This window comes from Chiloscyllium plagiosum, unplaced genomic scaffold (genome assembly GCF_037043375.1).
Source record: "Chiloscyllium plagiosum isolate Xiang-an unplaced genomic scaffold, Cpla_swu_hap1 HiC_scaffold_17, whole genome shotgun sequence".
Lineage (NCBI taxonomy): Eukaryota > Metazoa > Chordata > Chondrichthyes > Orectolobiformes > Hemiscylliidae > Chiloscyllium > Chiloscyllium plagiosum.
The window spans coordinates 55,350,092-55,369,033 of NW_028270155.1; the positions used below are offsets into that span (position 1 = coordinate 55,350,092).

At 40.0% G+C, this 18,942-nt stretch overlaps 2 protein-coding genes across 6 annotated transcripts in view; one reads left to right on the forward strand and one right to left on the reverse strand.

Annotated features, from left to right (window-relative positions):
- The window catches only part of ripor1 (RHO family interacting cell polarization regulator 1), a 328,143-nt gene that overhangs the window by 257,888 nt on the left and 51,313 nt on the right, over positions 1-18,942 (forward strand). For all 5 annotated transcript variants that reach the window (XM_043707051.2, XM_087995931.1, XM_043707049.2 and 2 more), the window contains 4 exons: positions 3,022-3,147; positions 5,522-5,670; positions 9,165-9,294; positions 16,516-17,283. In XM_043707051.2, coding sequence (XP_043562986.1) covers positions 3,022-3,147; positions 5,522-5,670; positions 9,165-9,294; positions 16,516-17,283 — 1,173 coding nt within the window. The remainder of the gene's footprint in view (positions 1-3,021; positions 3,148-5,521; positions 5,671-9,164; positions 9,295-16,515; positions 17,284-18,942) is intronic.
- Positions 1-18,942, reverse strand: part of LOC122558739 (uncharacterized) — a 120,489-nt gene that overhangs the window by 19,893 nt on the left and 81,654 nt on the right. The window lies entirely within an intron of this gene.

The following is an 18,942-nucleotide window of genomic DNA, read 5'->3' on the forward strand; positions in this document are numbered from 1 at the left end:
AATGATATAAGGGAATATGGGGATAGTCTGGGCAAAAGGGATTGAATTGTTCAGTCAGGTTGTGTTAAATGGTAGAGCAGGTTCGATGGTCTGAATGGTCTATTCCTGTTCCTATGTGCTTAGCCAAATACTTTTTTAAAAAACAAATGAAGGTTTATGCTTTTCCCATCCTTTTCAAGAGAGAGTTCAAAATTCCCACTACCCTCTGAAAAATTTCTTTTCAACTCCTCTTTTAACGTTTACTTGAAATCTGTGACCTCTTGATAGTTGATTTCTTTAAAAGAAATCAATCCTTACATTTCATCTAATCCAGGATGCTTGTTCTTTTATGCTCCCCAATTAAATCTCCCTACAGCCTCCCCTATTAAAATGAAATGACCTCCAAACTTTTGTCATAGCTGCAATTTTCTATCGGGCAACATCCTTGTCAGTCCCCTCTATATCCCCTCAAGTGCAACCAAATTGTGCCCGCAACACTGTGCCTAGACGTGAGACAGCATTCTGGTGGTTTTATGCGGTTCCAGCAAAACCTCCCTCTCTCATTCTCAATGCCTTGACCTCTTGTATCTACCTGTCCTGCTATCTACGGAGATCTATCAACAAAGTCGCTCAGTTTCTCTGTTTACTGTATGTTTCCTTGTAATGTTTGACCTCCCCACGTGCATTGCCTCACCATTGGCTAGACTGAATTTCATTTGTTACGTTACTAATCATCTGACTAGTTCATTAATAATTTCCTGCTGTCTACAAATTGCTTCCTTATAGTCAGCTATTGATCAATTTTCAAGTAATTTACAAACTTTTTAAGCATCATTCCTGTGTGCAAATCTAAATTATTGGTATCCCAAACAGTGAAGGGCCCACTACTAAGCTCGATGAATCCTCATTAACTTAGCAGTCACTAAAAACACCATTACTCTTTGCTTCTTGCCACTGAATTAATTTTGATCCATCTTACCACTTTCCTTCAAAGTCCATAAACATTTAAAATTCTTTTCTTCATTCTGCTTTTCGAAAATCAATAGAAATAATATCAAACATGGTAGCCTTAAATTTCATTTGGGTTAGTCAAATGTGATCTTTCACTAACAAGTGAGCGTAGACTGTCCTTGATTAATTGTGTCTTTTCACTGAAGATTTATTCTGTGCCTCAGAATGTTTTCCAATAATTTGCCCACAGCTGAGGTTTGGCTGACTGATGTCTATTAATCAGCCTCTGCCTTCCTAACTTTTTAAACAACAGTACAATATTAGCAGTCCTCTGGCAGCATGCCTGTAACTTGAGAGAATTTAAAATAGATCGCCAGAACCTTTGCTATTCCTTTTCTTGTTCATTTGAGGTGCCTTTCTTCCAAAGCTGGTTACTTACTCACTTTCAAAGGTATTCAACAACCTAATATTTCCTCCTCCACTAAGGCTTTCCTTTCCAATAGTTCACCTCTATAATTACTGTTGGAAATGTGTTGCTGGAAAAGCGCAGCAGGTCAGGCAGCATCTAGGGAACAGGAGAATCGACGTTTCGGGCATCAGCCCTTCTTCAGGAAGAAGGGCTGATGCCCGAAACGTCGATTCTCCTGTTCCCTAGATGCTGCCTGACCTGCGCTTTTCCAGCAACACATTTCCATCTCTGATTTCCAGCATCTGCAGACCTCACTTTCTCCTCTATAATTACTGTGTTCACTTCATCACTTTTTTTTTGTGAAAGAGAAGCACAGTTGGTTCCTTGGCCTATTTTGGTCTCTTTAACCCAGGTGGTGAGATTAGTTGTAGCACTGCTACTTAAAAAAATGAGCTACTTCAGCACAAACTGGGAATCATTCATAAGATTTACTTGTGTTTGGCTTGGCTCCTCACTGGATAAACATGCAAAACCTTTGGGGAATTTGCTAGAAAGCACAGTACAGCAAAGTTTACATTTTTATGAGGAGAAAATGAGGACTGTAGATGCTGGAGATCTGAGTCGAAGAGTGTGGTGCTGGACAAGCACAGCCGGTTCGGCACCATCCGAGGAGCAGGAGAGTCGATGTTTCGAGCATAAGCTCTTCATTATGAATGACGGTGGTGGCCCAACGGGGCTGAGAGATAAATGGGAGGAGAGTGGGGCTGGGGCAAGGTAGCTGGGAATGCTATAGGTAGATGAAGGTGGGGATGAAAGTGATAGGTCAGAGAGGAGGGTGGAGCGGTTAAGTGAGAAGAGAGACAGGACACCAACTTGCGGAACGTTTCAGAGAACATCTCTGGGACACACACACTAAACAATCCCACCTCCCTGTGGCTGAACACTTCACCTTCCCCCTCCCACTTCCCCAAGAACATGCAAGTCTTGGACCTCCTCCACTGCCGAACTCTAGCCACCTGACGCCTGGAGAAAGTATGCCTCAGCTTCCGCCTTGGGACCTTCCAACCAACAGGATCAATGTGGATTTCACCAGTTTCCCCATTTCCTTCCCCCCCCCCCCTCCCCCCATCCCCCCATCCCAGATCCAGTCTTCCAACTCAGCACTGTCCTAGCTGTCCATCTTCCTTCCCATCTATCTGATCCACCCTCCTCTCTGACCTATCACCTACCCCCCTCCCACAACCTTCATCTACCTATTGCATTCCCAGGTACCTTTCTTCCCAGCCCCACCCCCTTTCATTTATTTCTCAGGCCCTTGGGCCACCTCCCACCATTCCTGATGAAGAGTTTATGCCTGAAACGTTGAGTTTCCTGCTCCTCGGATGCTGCCTGGCCAGCTGTGCTTTTCCAGCACCACAGTCTTCGACTTTACATTTTTATTCCAAACTCTGAATACAAGAGCTATTTGGTAATGGTGCACTATGACACAAACGTCTAAAAATTGTAAATTGTAGTTAGAATAAAAGATTTTGACTAACCAATATCTTGATATTATTGCTAAAGGAATATCCATATATTGCTGTCTGACCATATAGCTTTGATTTTTGTCTTAGTCTGAGAAGGGAGTAGGGAGATGAATGTATTTACGATGTGTCATAAATCCTTCTAACATCTGTTGCCAGATATTCATGAAATATGGCCGCCAGCGGTGGAAGTTGAAAGGTCGCATTGAAGCAAACGGGAAGCAAGTGTGGGATGGTGAGGAGATGGTATTCCAGCCTCTCGTTACAGAGTTCCTCTCAATCAAGGTAAAGACTCAAGGCTACTCTCAAACTCATTCACTCGCTCACTCACCCACCTTTCTGATATTAAGTTTCATCAAATAAAATCTGTTTGGAGAGAATAGTGTTCTCAGTGCAATGAGACACCCGACATGACTTTGTTTGCTAAACTTTTTCCTGTTTATGCAGAGAACATTCTTCAGCAGGAGGTCAGTTTATGCAAAGATTTGTGCAAGAAACAACTTCAACTTTTATTACCACAGACTGCCACACTGAAAAGCCAAATACCCTGACCGTTAACCTTGGCCATACTAAAAATAAAATCCTTTTGAGCAAAAATTGGGATAAAACAAAAATTGGAAGCTAAAATTTAAGTTCTGTCCTCACCCTATTCCATGCTGCAGTGTTCCTTACAAAAGAACATCCAAGTGATCTCCAACCTCTCAGAAACTTTATACACAGCCTCCCCCTGACTGTCCAGCTGAATTTATCATATGAAGGACTGCAGTCATTTATCTGATGTTTTCGCTGTATGCACAGATCCTTGTAAAATATTGTACTCACCTATGTCAAACCATTGCTTCTATTCCAAATCATAAAATGATCTTTGATTGTAAAATTTTTACTTCAAACTATGCGGGTAGAGAGATTTAGTGATTTAGTGCCTTTCATTAAGGGTGGACAGAACAAAGTGCTGGAGAAACTGTAGAGATAGAAACAGTTAATGTTTTGAGTCAGACTTCCTACATGAGCCATTTCAGACTCAAAATGTTAACTTTCTCTCTCCACAGACACTGCCAACCTATTGAGTTTCTTCAGTACTTTCTGTTTTTATTTCTTGTAACTCAGTGATCCTAAAACATATTGTTAAATTTTAGACATGCTGTAAATTGAAGTAACATAAATAACTGCTGCATAGGATAAAACTGCTGAGATTGAGCTATACCCGCTGGATTTAATGGGGGCAAAAATCACTCAGTATTTTGTATATTTTGTTATTTTGATGCAATCATGGGATGTGGATGATGCTGGCTGAACCAGCATTTATTGCTAATCCCTAGTTGCTCTTGAGAAGCTTGTGGTCAGCTGCCATTTTGAAACATTGCAGTGCACTTGGTGTTCGTACACCCACAATGCTGTGAGGAAGGTTATTACAGGATTTTGACCCGGCAACACTGAAGGAATGACCAGATATTTCTAAGTCAAAATGGTGAGTGGTTTGGAGGGGAATTTGCAAGTGTTGGTGCTGCCATGTACCTGCTGCCTTTATCTTTAAGTGGCAGTGGTCATGGGTGTGGAAGGTGTTGTCTGAGGAGCTTTGATGAATTTCTGCAATGTTTCATCATCACTATTGAAAGCATGATGGCAAGCTTCTTTATTGAGGCTGGAGAAAAACAAAATGCTGGATAAACTCAGTAGGTCTGGCATCATCTGTGGCGATAACTCTGATTCTAACTCCACAGATGCTGCCAGACCTTCTGAGTTTCTCCAGCATTTTCTGTTTTTATTTCAATCCTTTGTACTTTGCTTTTATTTTCCTTTCTTGAAGGTTTTGATTCCTTGTGGGTGAAATGTCACACAATTGCTTACCTGTGGAACTCTCAAGTGCCCATTCCTCATGTATGAATTATAATGGGGAAAGTTGGGAGCCTGTGCAGTTGCATGGTCATCATTGCTGAATCTTATGCTGCAAATGATCTTTGCAGAATGTTGCATCACTGGGTTGTAAATAAGGGAGTGAGAATCCTGTCTGTTCATTTCCATTCTTCCCCACCTGCTATAACCCCAGGACATTGAGGCCAAATGCAACATTTTTATTGTCGCTCCCCAGGCAGTTTGAATTGATCCATGAATGCTCCTGCCTCTATATGTTTCTGGTATTCACTGGGTAAACTCATTCTCCAATAACAGGAGCCAGGTCTATGAGATATGAAGTGCAACAGAATTATGGCTAACTTGGATATTTGTAAATTTAACAATATTTTAAAATGAGTCACAAAGTTGTTCATCTTCTGATGGCCTGGAAAGGCAGTCCAAAAGTTAATCGGTATTTCTTTCATCCCCCTACCATTACACAAACCGACGCCAATCCAAAGGATGTAGGAATCATAATCTGAGGTCAGGGGAGAAAGAAGTTTCAAGAGCAGATCTTAATCTGAGTTTCTGCAATGGTGAAGTTCTTTTGTGAGCCTGCCAAAGCTTCTAATACCTACATAGCATTGCACCGGGTTTTGTTCCAGTTTAACATTGTAAATTATGTAGCACTTAAAGTAATAGCAAACTGTAATGTTACACCCACAATTGGGATGGCATTCGTGAGTGGCATTTTTTGCTCACTGATTTAAAAACTGTTCTGCGAAGCTGTGAAGCATCAAGGATGTTAATTGGTTCATTCTTGCAGGTAACAGAGCTGAAAAGCTTGGCAAATCACGTCATAGTTGGCAATGTCTCCTGTGAAACAAAAGATTTGTTTGCAGCCCTGCCTCAGTCTGTCGCTGTGGATATCAATGACCTGGGAACTATTAAACTCAGCCTAGAGGTCGTTTGGAAGTAAGTCTTCAATAGTCTAAAATTCTTATGAGATTAGCCTTTTGTAGTGTGTTCATGGAATGAAAAATGCTTTGTCCACAGCAAAAATTAATAAGAATGTTAGATAATCAAAGGAGCACTTTCATCTGATTACAATAGACCCTTTCATTTGCAATCCACGACAAGTTCCACTGTAAGTTTTACAAGAAGTCTGTCATTCAGAATTATAACACAACTGCATAGGATCTGCTTAGCTCAAGCTCTTAAATTATTAAGAGTTGACTCCTCGTTTGGGCTGTTTTCAGCTAAATAATGCATTTATCTGCAAGTCAACAGAAATCTCACAGAACATACAAAGTAATGACGAGAAAATAAATATCAGGTGGTGTCTCACTGTCGCACGTGGTGCAATCTGTGTACATCGTTAAATGCCAACACCACGTCTTTTTTCCTTGGTTGCACAATGTGTTGTAAAATAAATGCCTTGATATTTTGTGAGCACAGCGAGAATTAAGCTGCAAACTTGAATTAAGAAGGTAATTGATTAGTTAATTTACTGAGTAAATATAAAGCAGGAACAAGTAGTGATGAGTAAAGGAATGTTCTATTTTACCAACCAGCTTAGATCTGAATTGGTATGTAGGAACCCTTTTCTTCAGGAAATGAAGCAAGCTCCAGGTGACTGCAGTGGTATTCTTATTCTTGTCAGTTGAACTCCATTCTATACACGATACACTTTTCACTCTCTCAAACTATTTTTCAGCAACACTTTGCACATTCAATGCAAAGTATCAATTAACTATCGAAACTGGCCACTTATTCCAGTGGTTGGTAGCTCTCTGTGGAGAAGAGGTGACATCTGGCATCTAACACGACTATATTGTTGTGGTTTGTACTGATGCCTCCTCGTTCAACCTCTAGTGAGTTATCCATATTGACAAAATCCAATTCCTTCCTAATTTTAAATATCTTAATCTTAGCTATCAGTCTATATTCTTCCAAGCAAAAAAAAACACATTATCTTCAAATGTCTCTTACTATCTATGGGTCTTGAATTAAGCAGTCGAGTGACCCTCCTTTTCCAGGACATTGCTATCTCCGTCAATGCATTGAGGCCAAAATCAGTCCTTTGGCTACACAAAGTTAAGAATAGCAATGTAGTTTTATATTTAATTGCCATCCGTGTATGTCTTAACATTACATACACTTTCACAACCGCGCGGTTTATTTTTTACCTACACGATGAGCAGCTCCAATAACAGTAGGACGAGAAAGCTGAAAATATTCGAATGCAAGAGAATTGAAAACTTTTCAGATTAATGAGGTCATGGTTACTTTTCAGTACCTGTACTCTGCAATGAAATCCCAACTGAAGATTAGAAAGGATAACACAAAATCCAGTCAGTTCTGCTATAACACGGTAGTTCCATTCTCATGCAATCAGTGTTATAAGAAAATCGCATAATAGCAGCACCATTTAAACTAATGGGGCTGGAACTGCATTATAACCGATACACACTTTAAAATTTCACAGTTTAGAAAGTGTCCCTAATTTGTCAATTGGGTTATAGCAAATTTGTGTTAACAAAATGCACGTTATAGCAGAACAGGGAGAAAGTGAGGACTGCAGATGCTGGAGGTCAGAGTTGAGAGTGTGGTACTGGAAAAGCACAGCTAGTCAGGCAGCATTCGAGGAGCAGAATAGTCTACGTTTCTGGCATAAGCCCTTCATCAGGAATGAGTTGTTATATGGCCAGTACAGGTCGTTATAGTAGAACAGCCTGTACTGGAAAATCTCAGCAGGCCTTACCACATCCATGGAGAAAGAAGTGGCTAATGTTACTGGCAAGTGACTGTTCGTAACATTTGAAACTTTAAAAAAATCTTCATGATCATGCCCAATCTACTATCTGCAGTGTTTTCTGCAGTGTTTATCTTTGAATAAGTTGGGCTTTTTCAAGGGCAAGTAGTGATTGTGGTTTTATTTGAGGTTTCCTTTGTGCACTTCTTGGGTACTTATGTTTCATTCTTCTATCATTTTCTGATGCAGTAGCAGAATATGTTGGTTATGTTTGTCTTGTTTGGAAGTATGTAAAGCGGGGCCTGAAATTGCGGGTCGTGACTCTGGTCCAGTGGGCCACACGGGCTGCTCCTGCTCCTATACTCGATTCCCACATGTACCCACCTTACAAAGCAGCTTTCTATCCCATCTCTTGCATAGTTCTGATCCATTTAAACCATTAATTATTGCTGATCATTCGATTTTATTTCTTTCAATAGCTTCATGTTTAAGTTCTATCATCAGAACTGTAGTTGTCTAGGTGCAGGGTGTATGAAAGATGTTACCACTTGTTCTTTTGATAAATAGTGTAACATCCCCTCCCCCAATACAAAAACAGTTGCACATACACAGGCATATACACATGCATCTTTGTGATTTTTCTCAATTGTTTGGCGAGATGGTGCCTTCTCTCACTGTTTTGGATGGAAAGGATGAGGTTTATCCCCACGAGTCAAAGAGAGGAGAATGTTCATGGATTTAACGATCAATACCTAGTTATTTTACTCATGATTTGGAGATGCTGGTGTTGGACAGAGGTATACAAAGTTAAAAATCACACACCAGGTTATAGTCCAACAGGTTTAATTGGAAGGACACTAGCTTTCGGAGCGACGCTCCTTCATCAGGTGATAGTGGAGGGCTCGATCGTAACACAGAATTACGATCAAGCCCTCCACTACCACCTGATGAAGGAGCGTCGCTCCAAAAGCTAGTGTGCTTCCAATTAAACCTGTTGGACTATAACCTGGTGTTGTGTGATTTTTAACTAGTTACTTTACTGCTGATCTCAAAAAGCAAGGATGTTAGGTTGCCGATGCTGAATCATGGCGTTTATGAGCGTACTTGTTTATTTGAAAGTTCACTTGTTGTATCAGCTTTTAATCTGAAATCTGAAGTGTTTAGAGTTATTATTTCAAGTGCAGGTTCCATCCCCCTCTGCGTACACAGAGTGGCCTATCTCTTCCTTCTGCTCCTGTAGTAAGTTAGGTAAATGGCTAAATCCCAATGCGTGACATAATTTGCTGTGTGAAACCAAAAGCAAATTAATCTACTAATCAACACCAGTTTAATCCTTTCCTCCCAGGTATGTACTGACTGGGATAGAGCATTCAGGTTTTTATTTGACATTGCTTTGCACGAGTCCATGGTCAGTTGCAGGATGTGGTAGGAACTGTTTAGTTTGTGCCAGTTGTTAACTGGACAGCTGTAATCACACTCTGAAGAACTTTGTCAGCTCTTGGTGAGTGCACCAAGATCAGCATAAATTAATCATATCCCACAGTCTGCATACACTTTTGTATCATATTATGAATTGAAAGCTTGAATTGAAAGAGTGAAAAATTACTGAAGTAATTAGAGTACAAAAAGTATGGTTTTGGTGAGATCTCGGTATAATTTTAAAAAATTCAGCAAACTTCCACATGTCTTAGCTCATTTATTCTGTCTCTTTCAGTCCATTTGACAAAGATGATCAAACCTCTTCTGCCAGCACTGTCAACAAAGTGCCCACTGTGAACAAGCGATTCTCCACATACAATCAGAGTCCTCCAGATACACCATCCCTGCGGGAACAGGCCTTTTATGTAAGCCTCTCTGAGAATGTTCACCTGTATGTGCTGCCATTGTGTTTTCCAGCACAGATGTCATGAATGTGCAGAGACCTTGCCGAACTAACAAAATGCTTATATTCCTTGAAATCTGTATTTTGAGATCATAACCTTTACCATGAAAACAGCAAGTAACAAATGGTGTTTTGTACAATGCAGTTGGTTTGTTTTAATTTTTCTAATCTTCAGATTAGTGCCTTGGTTTAGAGTTGACTTTGTATCCTTTACCAATAAATAGCTTGGCATTAATATGGACCTGCTGAGGAATGGGGTCATCAAGCTATGACAGAACGTTGACTATGCTGTTTAGAAAAGGACTGAGTGTGCACGCTTCTGGAAAAGAGAACAAAGACGTATCATTTTGTATGCCACAAACACTAAAGCCATCGGTATGGCTATCACATTCTTATTGCCAAGTTGTCATAGTGACAATGAAACTACGGGAGGGAAGGGAAAAGGGCTGGCTTGCTTACAAAGGGAAACCAGTATGGAAGAAGGCATGCTGAGAAAGCTACTTACTGATTGAAGCTGTTAATAAATTATAACTTTCAGGACTACTTAAGCAACCTGAGGTATTGAAATATGTATAATTCAGGAGGTAGCTAACCTAGTGTTTCCTAACTTTTACCCTTATAACCACAAATTGTAATTCTGTTGGTTTATAACCAGTAATTTAAATTGGAAGGTTGTCATTTATTTATTTAGCTTGATATATTCACCAGTTAATACTAAACAATGAATCTCTGTTGAAAGTCTATAATATCAGAGGGCTGAAATTTAACATCCTGGTTTCATTCTTCAAATTCCTAAATGATGAAAATGGCGCACCCATACAATTGTATTTACAATGTGTTTGTTCTGTTCATGAACAGGAACATTTCTCTTGTGCTGTCTGGAAAGTACAAGGTAATCAGCAGTGATCTGATTTAACTGTCTAGGTTATGACCCACACACTGGCCTCTGTTTGCATGTCTATAATTTATTATAAATTAGGACATAACCTGCCTCCCTGACTTTATTGCCCATTTGTTTCATCTCTTGACATGGTTTGAGAATATTTTGCTTATAATTTGTTTTAATTTGAGTTTATGAAGTAATTGGTTTCTCTTCCTCCAAGGAATGGTGCATCATTTTAGTCGTATGGTTCTTCAATGCTTCCACTTTGAAAATGACACATGTTCTGGTAGTTTGCCTGTGGTGGTTAGGTAATGGTCAGCGTATGAGTGTATTAGGTGGAGCATTCCCTCAATCCAGTTCAGTGGCTCCACATTGTACTTAATTTTAGCACTGTTTTTATTATCTTGTGACTATTCTGCTGTCCAAAAGATGTCACCAGCCTCCCCAAAGGGGAAAATTAGCAAAAAAAAAGTAACATGTGAAAATGAACATACTAGAACTCCATTTGAACCATACAAGATGAATCAACGGTATGTGTCATTTTTGCAAATGTTATCTGGTGGTGATGCTGACACTGATGATTACACCCTCCACTGCCCTATTTCAGCTTCTCCTACATACTAGGGGCTTCTCTGAGCTGTCTGACTCAGTCAGTCATTGGTTAAACTTCCTGAAGCATCAAAGAACCCAGTTAATTTCTTCCAGGTGGCTCATGCTGCTTTCTGCTCAGTTTCTGAACTTTGTCTATAGAGTATTCTCCAAGTTGATGTGAATAACAAAACTCCTCTTGTACATTGGAGTGACAATGCACCAGATTATTGGGAATAAACTCGAGGGATTCAAATCAGAGCTTAAATTGTGAGGAATTCAGATTTATTTTAATGGTTTTGAGATGTTTGCAGGCTCACACCTGCCTGCCAGTTTTGTTCTGACTTTATATAGCGTATTTCTGTCATATTTGTGGCGATTAATTTCTTAATGTGACTATACATTTGTAAGAATATAAATTATGTGGGGCAAAAGGCTCTTGAGTTTTTAAACTAACTTCTGTGAATATTAGAATGTTGCATGATTTTGGATTGATTTTATTCATTCATGGGATGAGGGCATCATTGGCAAAGACCGTATTCAATACCCATCCCTGGATGCTCTTGAGCTGGGTCACCTTGACAACTGAAAGGATTGCTGGACTACTTCAGAGGGCAGTTAAGATTCAACATTGCTCTGGGTCACATGGAGATCAGAGCAGGGAAGACAGCCAATTTTGTTCTCTAAAGGATATTACCATCAAACCCGTATGTATTGTCGTTGCAACAGTGGAGAAAGCATTTTCCACCCCAAAAACTACGAATGGATATGGTTAGAGAACTATGCTTTGCTATATTTTGTTTTCATTCAGGATTTTATTCAAGTGGAAAATCTAGGCTTTTAACTTCTTCCTGACTGAGCGCATGATCCTAAAATCTCTCTTTATGACTTTTAACAGGCCTACTAATCTTATTTTAATATTGTTATTTCACAAGGAAATAAATAACGTCTGCAAGATTTGGAGGATATCTTTGATTCGCTGCATATCCTTTCAATAGAAGAGTCACTTTTTTAATTCCTTGGAAGAATCAGCTTCTGGTACATTTCCCTGCATCTAGTTATAGAGCAATGATGACCCAACTGTGGCAACAGAGTGTCAGGTTGCCTTCTTGTCCAGACACTATACAGTGGATGGTAAAGAGGTTCCTAAAAGAGGTGTGAGAAGCTGAAAATGGAATGCTTCATTCATGATTTAATTATAGGATAAATTGTCTTAATTTACTGTTCAAGAGACCTTGGTAGCCATTGGCAGGAAAGTACAGCTACTCCTTAACGAACTTATTCTAAAAATTATATTTTTTTATGGGTAGAATCAAAGTTATTAGTGCACTGATTTGTCCTTCCTGAGGCCTGCCATCAGAAACTAGAATCTAGTGCAAGTCCTGATAGTTATTGCTTCATTGGCTATAGAGTCGATAATGTGATCCTGGAAAAGCACAGCAAGTCAGACTGCATTTGAGGAGCAGGAAAATCAACATTTTGGGCAAAAGCCCTTCATCAGAGTCAATGTTTCGGGCAAAAACCCTTCATCAACCCTTCCTGATGAAGGGCTTTTGTCCGAAACATCAACTCTCCTGCTCTTCTGATGCTGCTTGGCCTGTTGTGCTTTTCCAGCACCACACTCTCGACTGTAATCTCCAGCATCTGCAGTCCTCGCTTTTGCCTTCATTGGATATAACCTTGTTTCCTATTCCTGTGTCTGTGGTGCAGTAACTGGAGTACAGCTGCTTTGTCGCCAGAATCTGCATTTTTTTTGTTGTAAATTTCTTTATTTCATGTCATTTCAGATGTTAGTTAGTATTGGCTAGGGAAATGGTTACTGATTACATTCTGCCCAGTGGAGAGAACTGGGAGATGGTGCAAATCTTATAAAATGATACAGCATAGTCAAATCAATTGACAATTACACCAGTTCCTAGCATAAGTAAGAATAAGGTCAGCTGCGCAAGAAAGTTGCAGATGGGATAGTTTTGAATAAAAATCAGGCCTTTAAGAACACTCAGTCCTGAGTTTCTTCTTGCCTTGGTTTGGTTTGCAAGACTTCACATAGCCAGTAGGAATTAGTTAATTTGTGGAGGTCTGGTGTAATGTGTAAAGGTCACTACAGGCTATTGCAGACCTTCCTTTTGGTTCGAGTGCTTCTGTTTCTGAGAATAGGAGCTGCTTCTAAGGGAAACCCCAAAAGCTGTCAGCATTTTTTCTCAGCTTGGTAGGGTTGCTGCTACAAATGAACAATGTTGCCTACTGTTGACATTTTGCAATAGATTTATCTTGTTCGCACCTTTCCTTGCCTTAGAATGGGCAAGTGTCAGTGCTTTGGGCAGCTGGTGAATAGTATTTGGTTACTATGCCATACAAGCAAATAACATTTTTGTCTGATTGTTCATGTGAAGCATTTTACAACCAAAAGGAGTTGCAGAAAAATTCATCTTGTTGTTAAGATTGGGATGAGTGGCTGATGTATCCCTAAAGATTCACTTGGTCTCTCATCAAGACGACTTGATGCTATTTTGTACCTTGGTGTGTGACTGTGTGATTGCTATCTTTCAATAATATTCAGTGATTATTTTTTTGAAGCCTACTAGCTTGTTAATTATATACCTGATAAAATCAGGAGCAGATTATTAGATGCCGTAGTAGTTTAACAAAAAATAAAACCCCAGAGCACAGTTCAGTTTAGTTCAAATTATCAAACTCTGATTTTAATATGAATGTTGTAAGAAGGCACATTTCCATTATTAAATGGCAGCAGCTCTTTGAACTTAGTTAACTCCATGCTTCAATCTCCACCCTTTTGGCTCACAAGCCTCATTCCTGATGAAGGGCTCTTGCCTGAAACATCGATTCTCCTGCACCACACACTCAACCCTACAGTGTTAGTGTTGAGTTCTTGATTATTTACAGAAAAAAACCTAATGAATAGAACAACTTGAATTTATCAGACATCGGCAATATATTAAAATGACCCAACCACTTCACTGAAGCATAGTCAGATTAAAATTGACACTGAACTAAAGAAGGCCATATGAAGACCAAACTTCAGACTAAGAATTCAGTTTTGGCGAGGATCTTAAGGGAGTAGGCAGGAAGAGAGAAGGTTATGAAGAAAATTCCAAACTTTAAATAATAGATAATTGAAGGGACAGACAACAATGAATGGTGAGGTGAAGGAAGAAAATCACATAACAACAGCTTATAACCCAACAGGTTTATTTGGATGCACTAGCTTTCGGTGCACTGCTCCTTCATCAATTAGCTGTGGAACAGGATCCTAAAAAACAGAATTTATAGCAAAAGGTTACAGTGTCATGCAGCTGAAATGATATATTCAACAAACCTAGATTGCTGTTAAATCTTTCATCTTTTAGAATGGGTTGCAGGTTTTGGTTCATTAATATGTAAATCCCAGAACTTCTTTTAGGTCACCTTGTCAGGATAACTTAAGGTGACACCTCAGCTCAGACAATGTAGTAAAGGTGTGAGATTACACTCTGTGTCTGTATCCCAGTCTTGAGTCAGAGTAGTTCTATTTCCAAAGTAGGAATTTATAAAATATTACATGGATTGACTGCCTGCTGATTGTACACTTTTTGAGCAAAATAGAATGTAGCAAATATAATTCTGCAAATGCAAATTCACCCTATAAACCACATGTATCATTGCATAAAAGAGTGTGTGCGTGCATGGGTGTGTGTGTGGGTGGGGGCATGCTTGAAGTGTGTGTGAGTGTGAAGGCGTATAAGCCTGTGAAAGTGTGTGTGCATAGGTGAGTGTGAGAGTATGTTGTGTAGTGGGGTCACCTGCAGTGTGATATGAACCCAAGATCCTGGTTGTTGCCATCCTCATGGGCTCCAAACTTGGCTATCAGTCTCTGCTCAGCCACTCTGCGTTGTTGTGTATCCCGAAATCTGCCTTGGAGGATGGTCACCTGAAAGTCTGAGGCCAAATGTCCCTGACCACTGAAGTGTTCCCAGACTGGGAGGCTACAGTCGGAGAACCCTTCAGTGGTCAGGGACATTCAGCCTTGGACTTTCAGGTGACCATCCTCCAAGGCAGACTTTGGGTTACATAACATCGCAGAGTGGCCAAGCAGAGGCTGATAGCCAAGTTTGGAGCCCATGAGGATGACAACAACCGGGATCTTGGGTTCATGTCACGCCGCAGGTGACCCCTCCCTCTTTTATTTCTCCCTCTTTTTTTTGTCTCCTTTTTTTTTTACCCTCTTTTCCTCCCTCTTTGTCTCTGTCAAACATGCACTCTCACTCTCTCTCGTGCACACATACACTCACATAAGTCTATGGGGTGAATATACATTTGCAGGTATGTTCTACTTGTTCAAAAACCTTACAATCTGCAGGCTGTAAATCCATGTAATAATTTATAAATTCCTACTTTGGAAATAGAACCACTCTGACTCAAGATTGCGATACAGACAGACTCCTACCTCACACCTTTAAGGCATTGTCTGAGCTGAGTTGTCACCTTTTTTTATAAAACCTTAAGTTATCCTGAGAAAGTGACTTGAAAGAAGTTCTGGGGTTTACATATTAATGAACTGAAACCTGCAACCCATTCTTTAACAGCAATCTACGTTTGTTCAATATATCATTTCAGCTGCATGACACTGTAATCTTTTGCTATAAATTCTGTTTCTTAGGATCCTATTCCACAGCTAACTGATGAAGGAGCAGTGCACCGAAAGCTAGTGCATCCAAATAAATCTGTTGAACTACAACCTGGTGTTGTGCGATTTTTAACTTTGTCCACCCCAGTTCAAGACCAGCACCTCCACATCATGAAGAAGGGATGGACAGTGTTGGAAGAATATAGAATGTTTTCGAGCTGGAGCAAGTTATAGAGATGAGGAGGGGTTGAGGACATGGAAGGATTTGGTGATATGGTGGGTCCCATTTTAAAAACCTACGGTCCAGGTACTGAATGTTGCTGGTTATTCCACAGAGGCAACCATCCTGTTTGAGCCTCGTGTGAGATAGAGGGGAGGGTCACTTAGTTTCAGTTAAGCACAGAAACTCTGATTTTCTGTCCCCTCTTCATGAGAGCTGGGGCATCCATGTCATTATAAAGATTCAAGAAATACCATAACTGATACATGAATGTGAACTTGATATATAATCAGTCTTCTGTCACATGAGCGTATCTTTTTGGAACCTGATCACAGAATAAAAAGCCACAAAACTGTTTTTATAGTGAAACAAAAGCACAATGCGGCAAACACTGAGCAGATCAGGCAGTATCAATGGAGAAAGAAACAGTTAATGTTTTTGATCACTGACTTTCAATCTGCCCTAATTTACTTTGCTCTCAGTGTTACAATGAAGCCTGCTTAATTGCAAGACCTCTCAGAATTGCCCTTTCCTTTTCATGTTCTGGAGTTGGAAACTGTTAATGAAGTAAAGTTAAAGCAAGATGGGGCATTGTTCTTTGATTTGCCTGACTCAGTTCTGTGTTCTCATTAACTGGTTGAATATTTCTTTACAAAAGCACAGTAATAGTGACTGACTTGCTGGAATTATGTTGATGCTCTTTCTACAGCTTTGAACTCTGTTTGGGACTGTTTCAGTCAGTTTCCACATCATCTGCAGACGAGATGCCATAGCTGGGGTTTGATATTGTGAAGTGATGGTTGGCTGAAGTCATGCTTTTGGCTACTGAGCAGATTATAACTTGTATCTTTTTTTTTGTTTTGTACAGAACATGCTGCGCAGGCAGGAAGAGTTGGAGAATGGTGCAGCTTGGTCCATTTCCTCTGATTCTTCAGATGGTTCTTCCAGCCCACAGCTGTCGACCAGCGTTAGACATTCTCAGAAAGCACTGGTGCAGCCAGAGATACAGGGAATGATTCCTAGAATCACTATAACATTTGCACAAACTGAGGATCCTCAGGCAGCCAGCCCTGAGGTCACCAAACAGCAAATGGAGGAGGCAGAGGAAGAGCAGGAGACATTAAAACATACAATTTTTAATGGAACTGTGCCAGTTTCCCGAACTCTCAGCCATATTAGTGAAGCAAGCATAGATGCTGCACTAGACTTGAATGCATCAACGAGCACTGAGTCAGAACCCCAGGTCATTGCCATTTCAAGCTTAATGGAGTCTTCCCAGGTCTTAGATGCAGAAGCAGATCAGCCTGTGACTGAGGATACTGTCAACAAGACACTACTATCTGAAGCTCCACCAGAAAAATCAGAAACCCCTGAAAACACGTGTAGGCTGACACCGGAAGGTGAGACTGTTGTTGCTGCTGTCCCAGTGGTTCAGAGTGCTGCCGCTACAGAAGACAAAACTAAATCAAATGATCCGAAAACTGGGCCCACGGAGTATGCAAAGGTGAAACCTGTGGACCCAGGGATAGAGGAAGCTCTGATAACATTAAATTCAACACTTGATGACTATCGTGGCCAGTTCCCAGAACTCCAGAAGTTAGAGCTTGAGGTGAAACATTTAGAGGAAGTGCTGATGGTAAGTTTTATTTTGTTTTGTTTAGGATTGTATTATTTGGATGTGAATGGACTGATATGATGTTGTAATTTACAAGCTGTCTACAAAAATTTTGTGTTGGCAGCACATTCACGATACCTTTTAAGTAAAGCTGCCAGAGGGCTGTGCTCTCATTAGCGACAGATGACTGAGAGTTTAACCTGAGGGTCACCACTCCTCGGGCAAGGTTGAGAAATCAGGACCTTTGTAGTAACCTCAGCTGGTACAGGAATTGAACCTGTGCTGTTGGCATCACTGTGCATCCTAAACCAGACATTCAGCCAACTGAGTTAGCCAGTTATAATGCTGTCAATTGGTTGTTGGAATTTTTATCCTGACCCTAATTGAAACATGGCAAAATAAATAAATATGACCTACTGCAGATTGCAGCCATTTTGTTGAAACTTTGGCTCCTGTCCAATACTTTGTATTACAAGGTTGATTAATTTGCTATGAAGTATTAATAGGATACTTCCATTGGGAACCTCAGGTAGTTATTGTACAATTTCTTGTTCATAGACCTACTTTAGTCAAGGCATTGAAGCAGGAGAGAGCTGAAGGAAGTTTGGAGTCTGAGAGGGTTGATGTTCAGGGAAGTAAAGAGCCAATAATTTGTGGACTGTAGAAAGTAAATACACAACTGGCTGGAAATGCAACAATTTTTCTTGGAATTATAAAGCATTCCACACATTTTTATTTAATTCCTTTTTTATACAGTTCAACCATTTCTATTTCTCATGCCTGGCAGTGGCTGAAGGGACGTGGGTGGTTTTCCTGACCTTGGGCACACTTTACCTATGCCTCTAAGCTGTAAAGTGAATGAATTGCTTGTCCATCTCTTTCCACCTTGCAAACAATTAGACTAGCCAGGGTAAGGTATTCTGGATAAGTAGTTGTCTTCAACTCTGCTTGTTCTGCTTCACTCACTGACACTGTTCCTTGAAACCATTTCTCACATAGGAATGGTCATGCGAACCCTGTCACGTACACATTGTTTATTGTCTACATCGTTGGAGGTTTGTGGCTGCACTGAATGTTAACTGACCAAATTTCATTTTTCAGAGGCAACTAAGTAAAAGTGTGCTCAGGTTTAAATACAGCTGTATTTCTGTAATTAATTTGTTTTGTCACATCTGAAAATTTGTGGTATAGTTACTTGCATTTGTATAATTCCTTTACCGCATTAAAACAATCCAAGGGACTTCACATGAGCATTTTTGAACAAAATCTGATACATGAGATATTTGGACAGATGTGGGTTTTACCTCCAGATGTATCACCTCATGAAGTAATCCTTACGTTATCCTTCATAACATAATACCATGTTATCCACGTTTAATTTTGAAAAACCCAACAGATGTCTGTTAAATCTGGCTATTGTACTGATGTTACGTTGACTGTGTTTGTGCTAACGTTGAACTAATACAGCAGAAGAGCATGCTTCTAATTAGCATCATGCTTCAGGTGATTCAAATTATGGTGGAATCTGAGATTCTTATACCTTACACATCTCTGACATAGTGATGATGTTATGAGCATGTTTCTTAAAAATATACTGACTGTGAGGCATAACATAGCATTCTCCTTTTTCTAAAGATGAAATACTTATCCCAAACAAATACAGATAGTTGTTCATTAGTC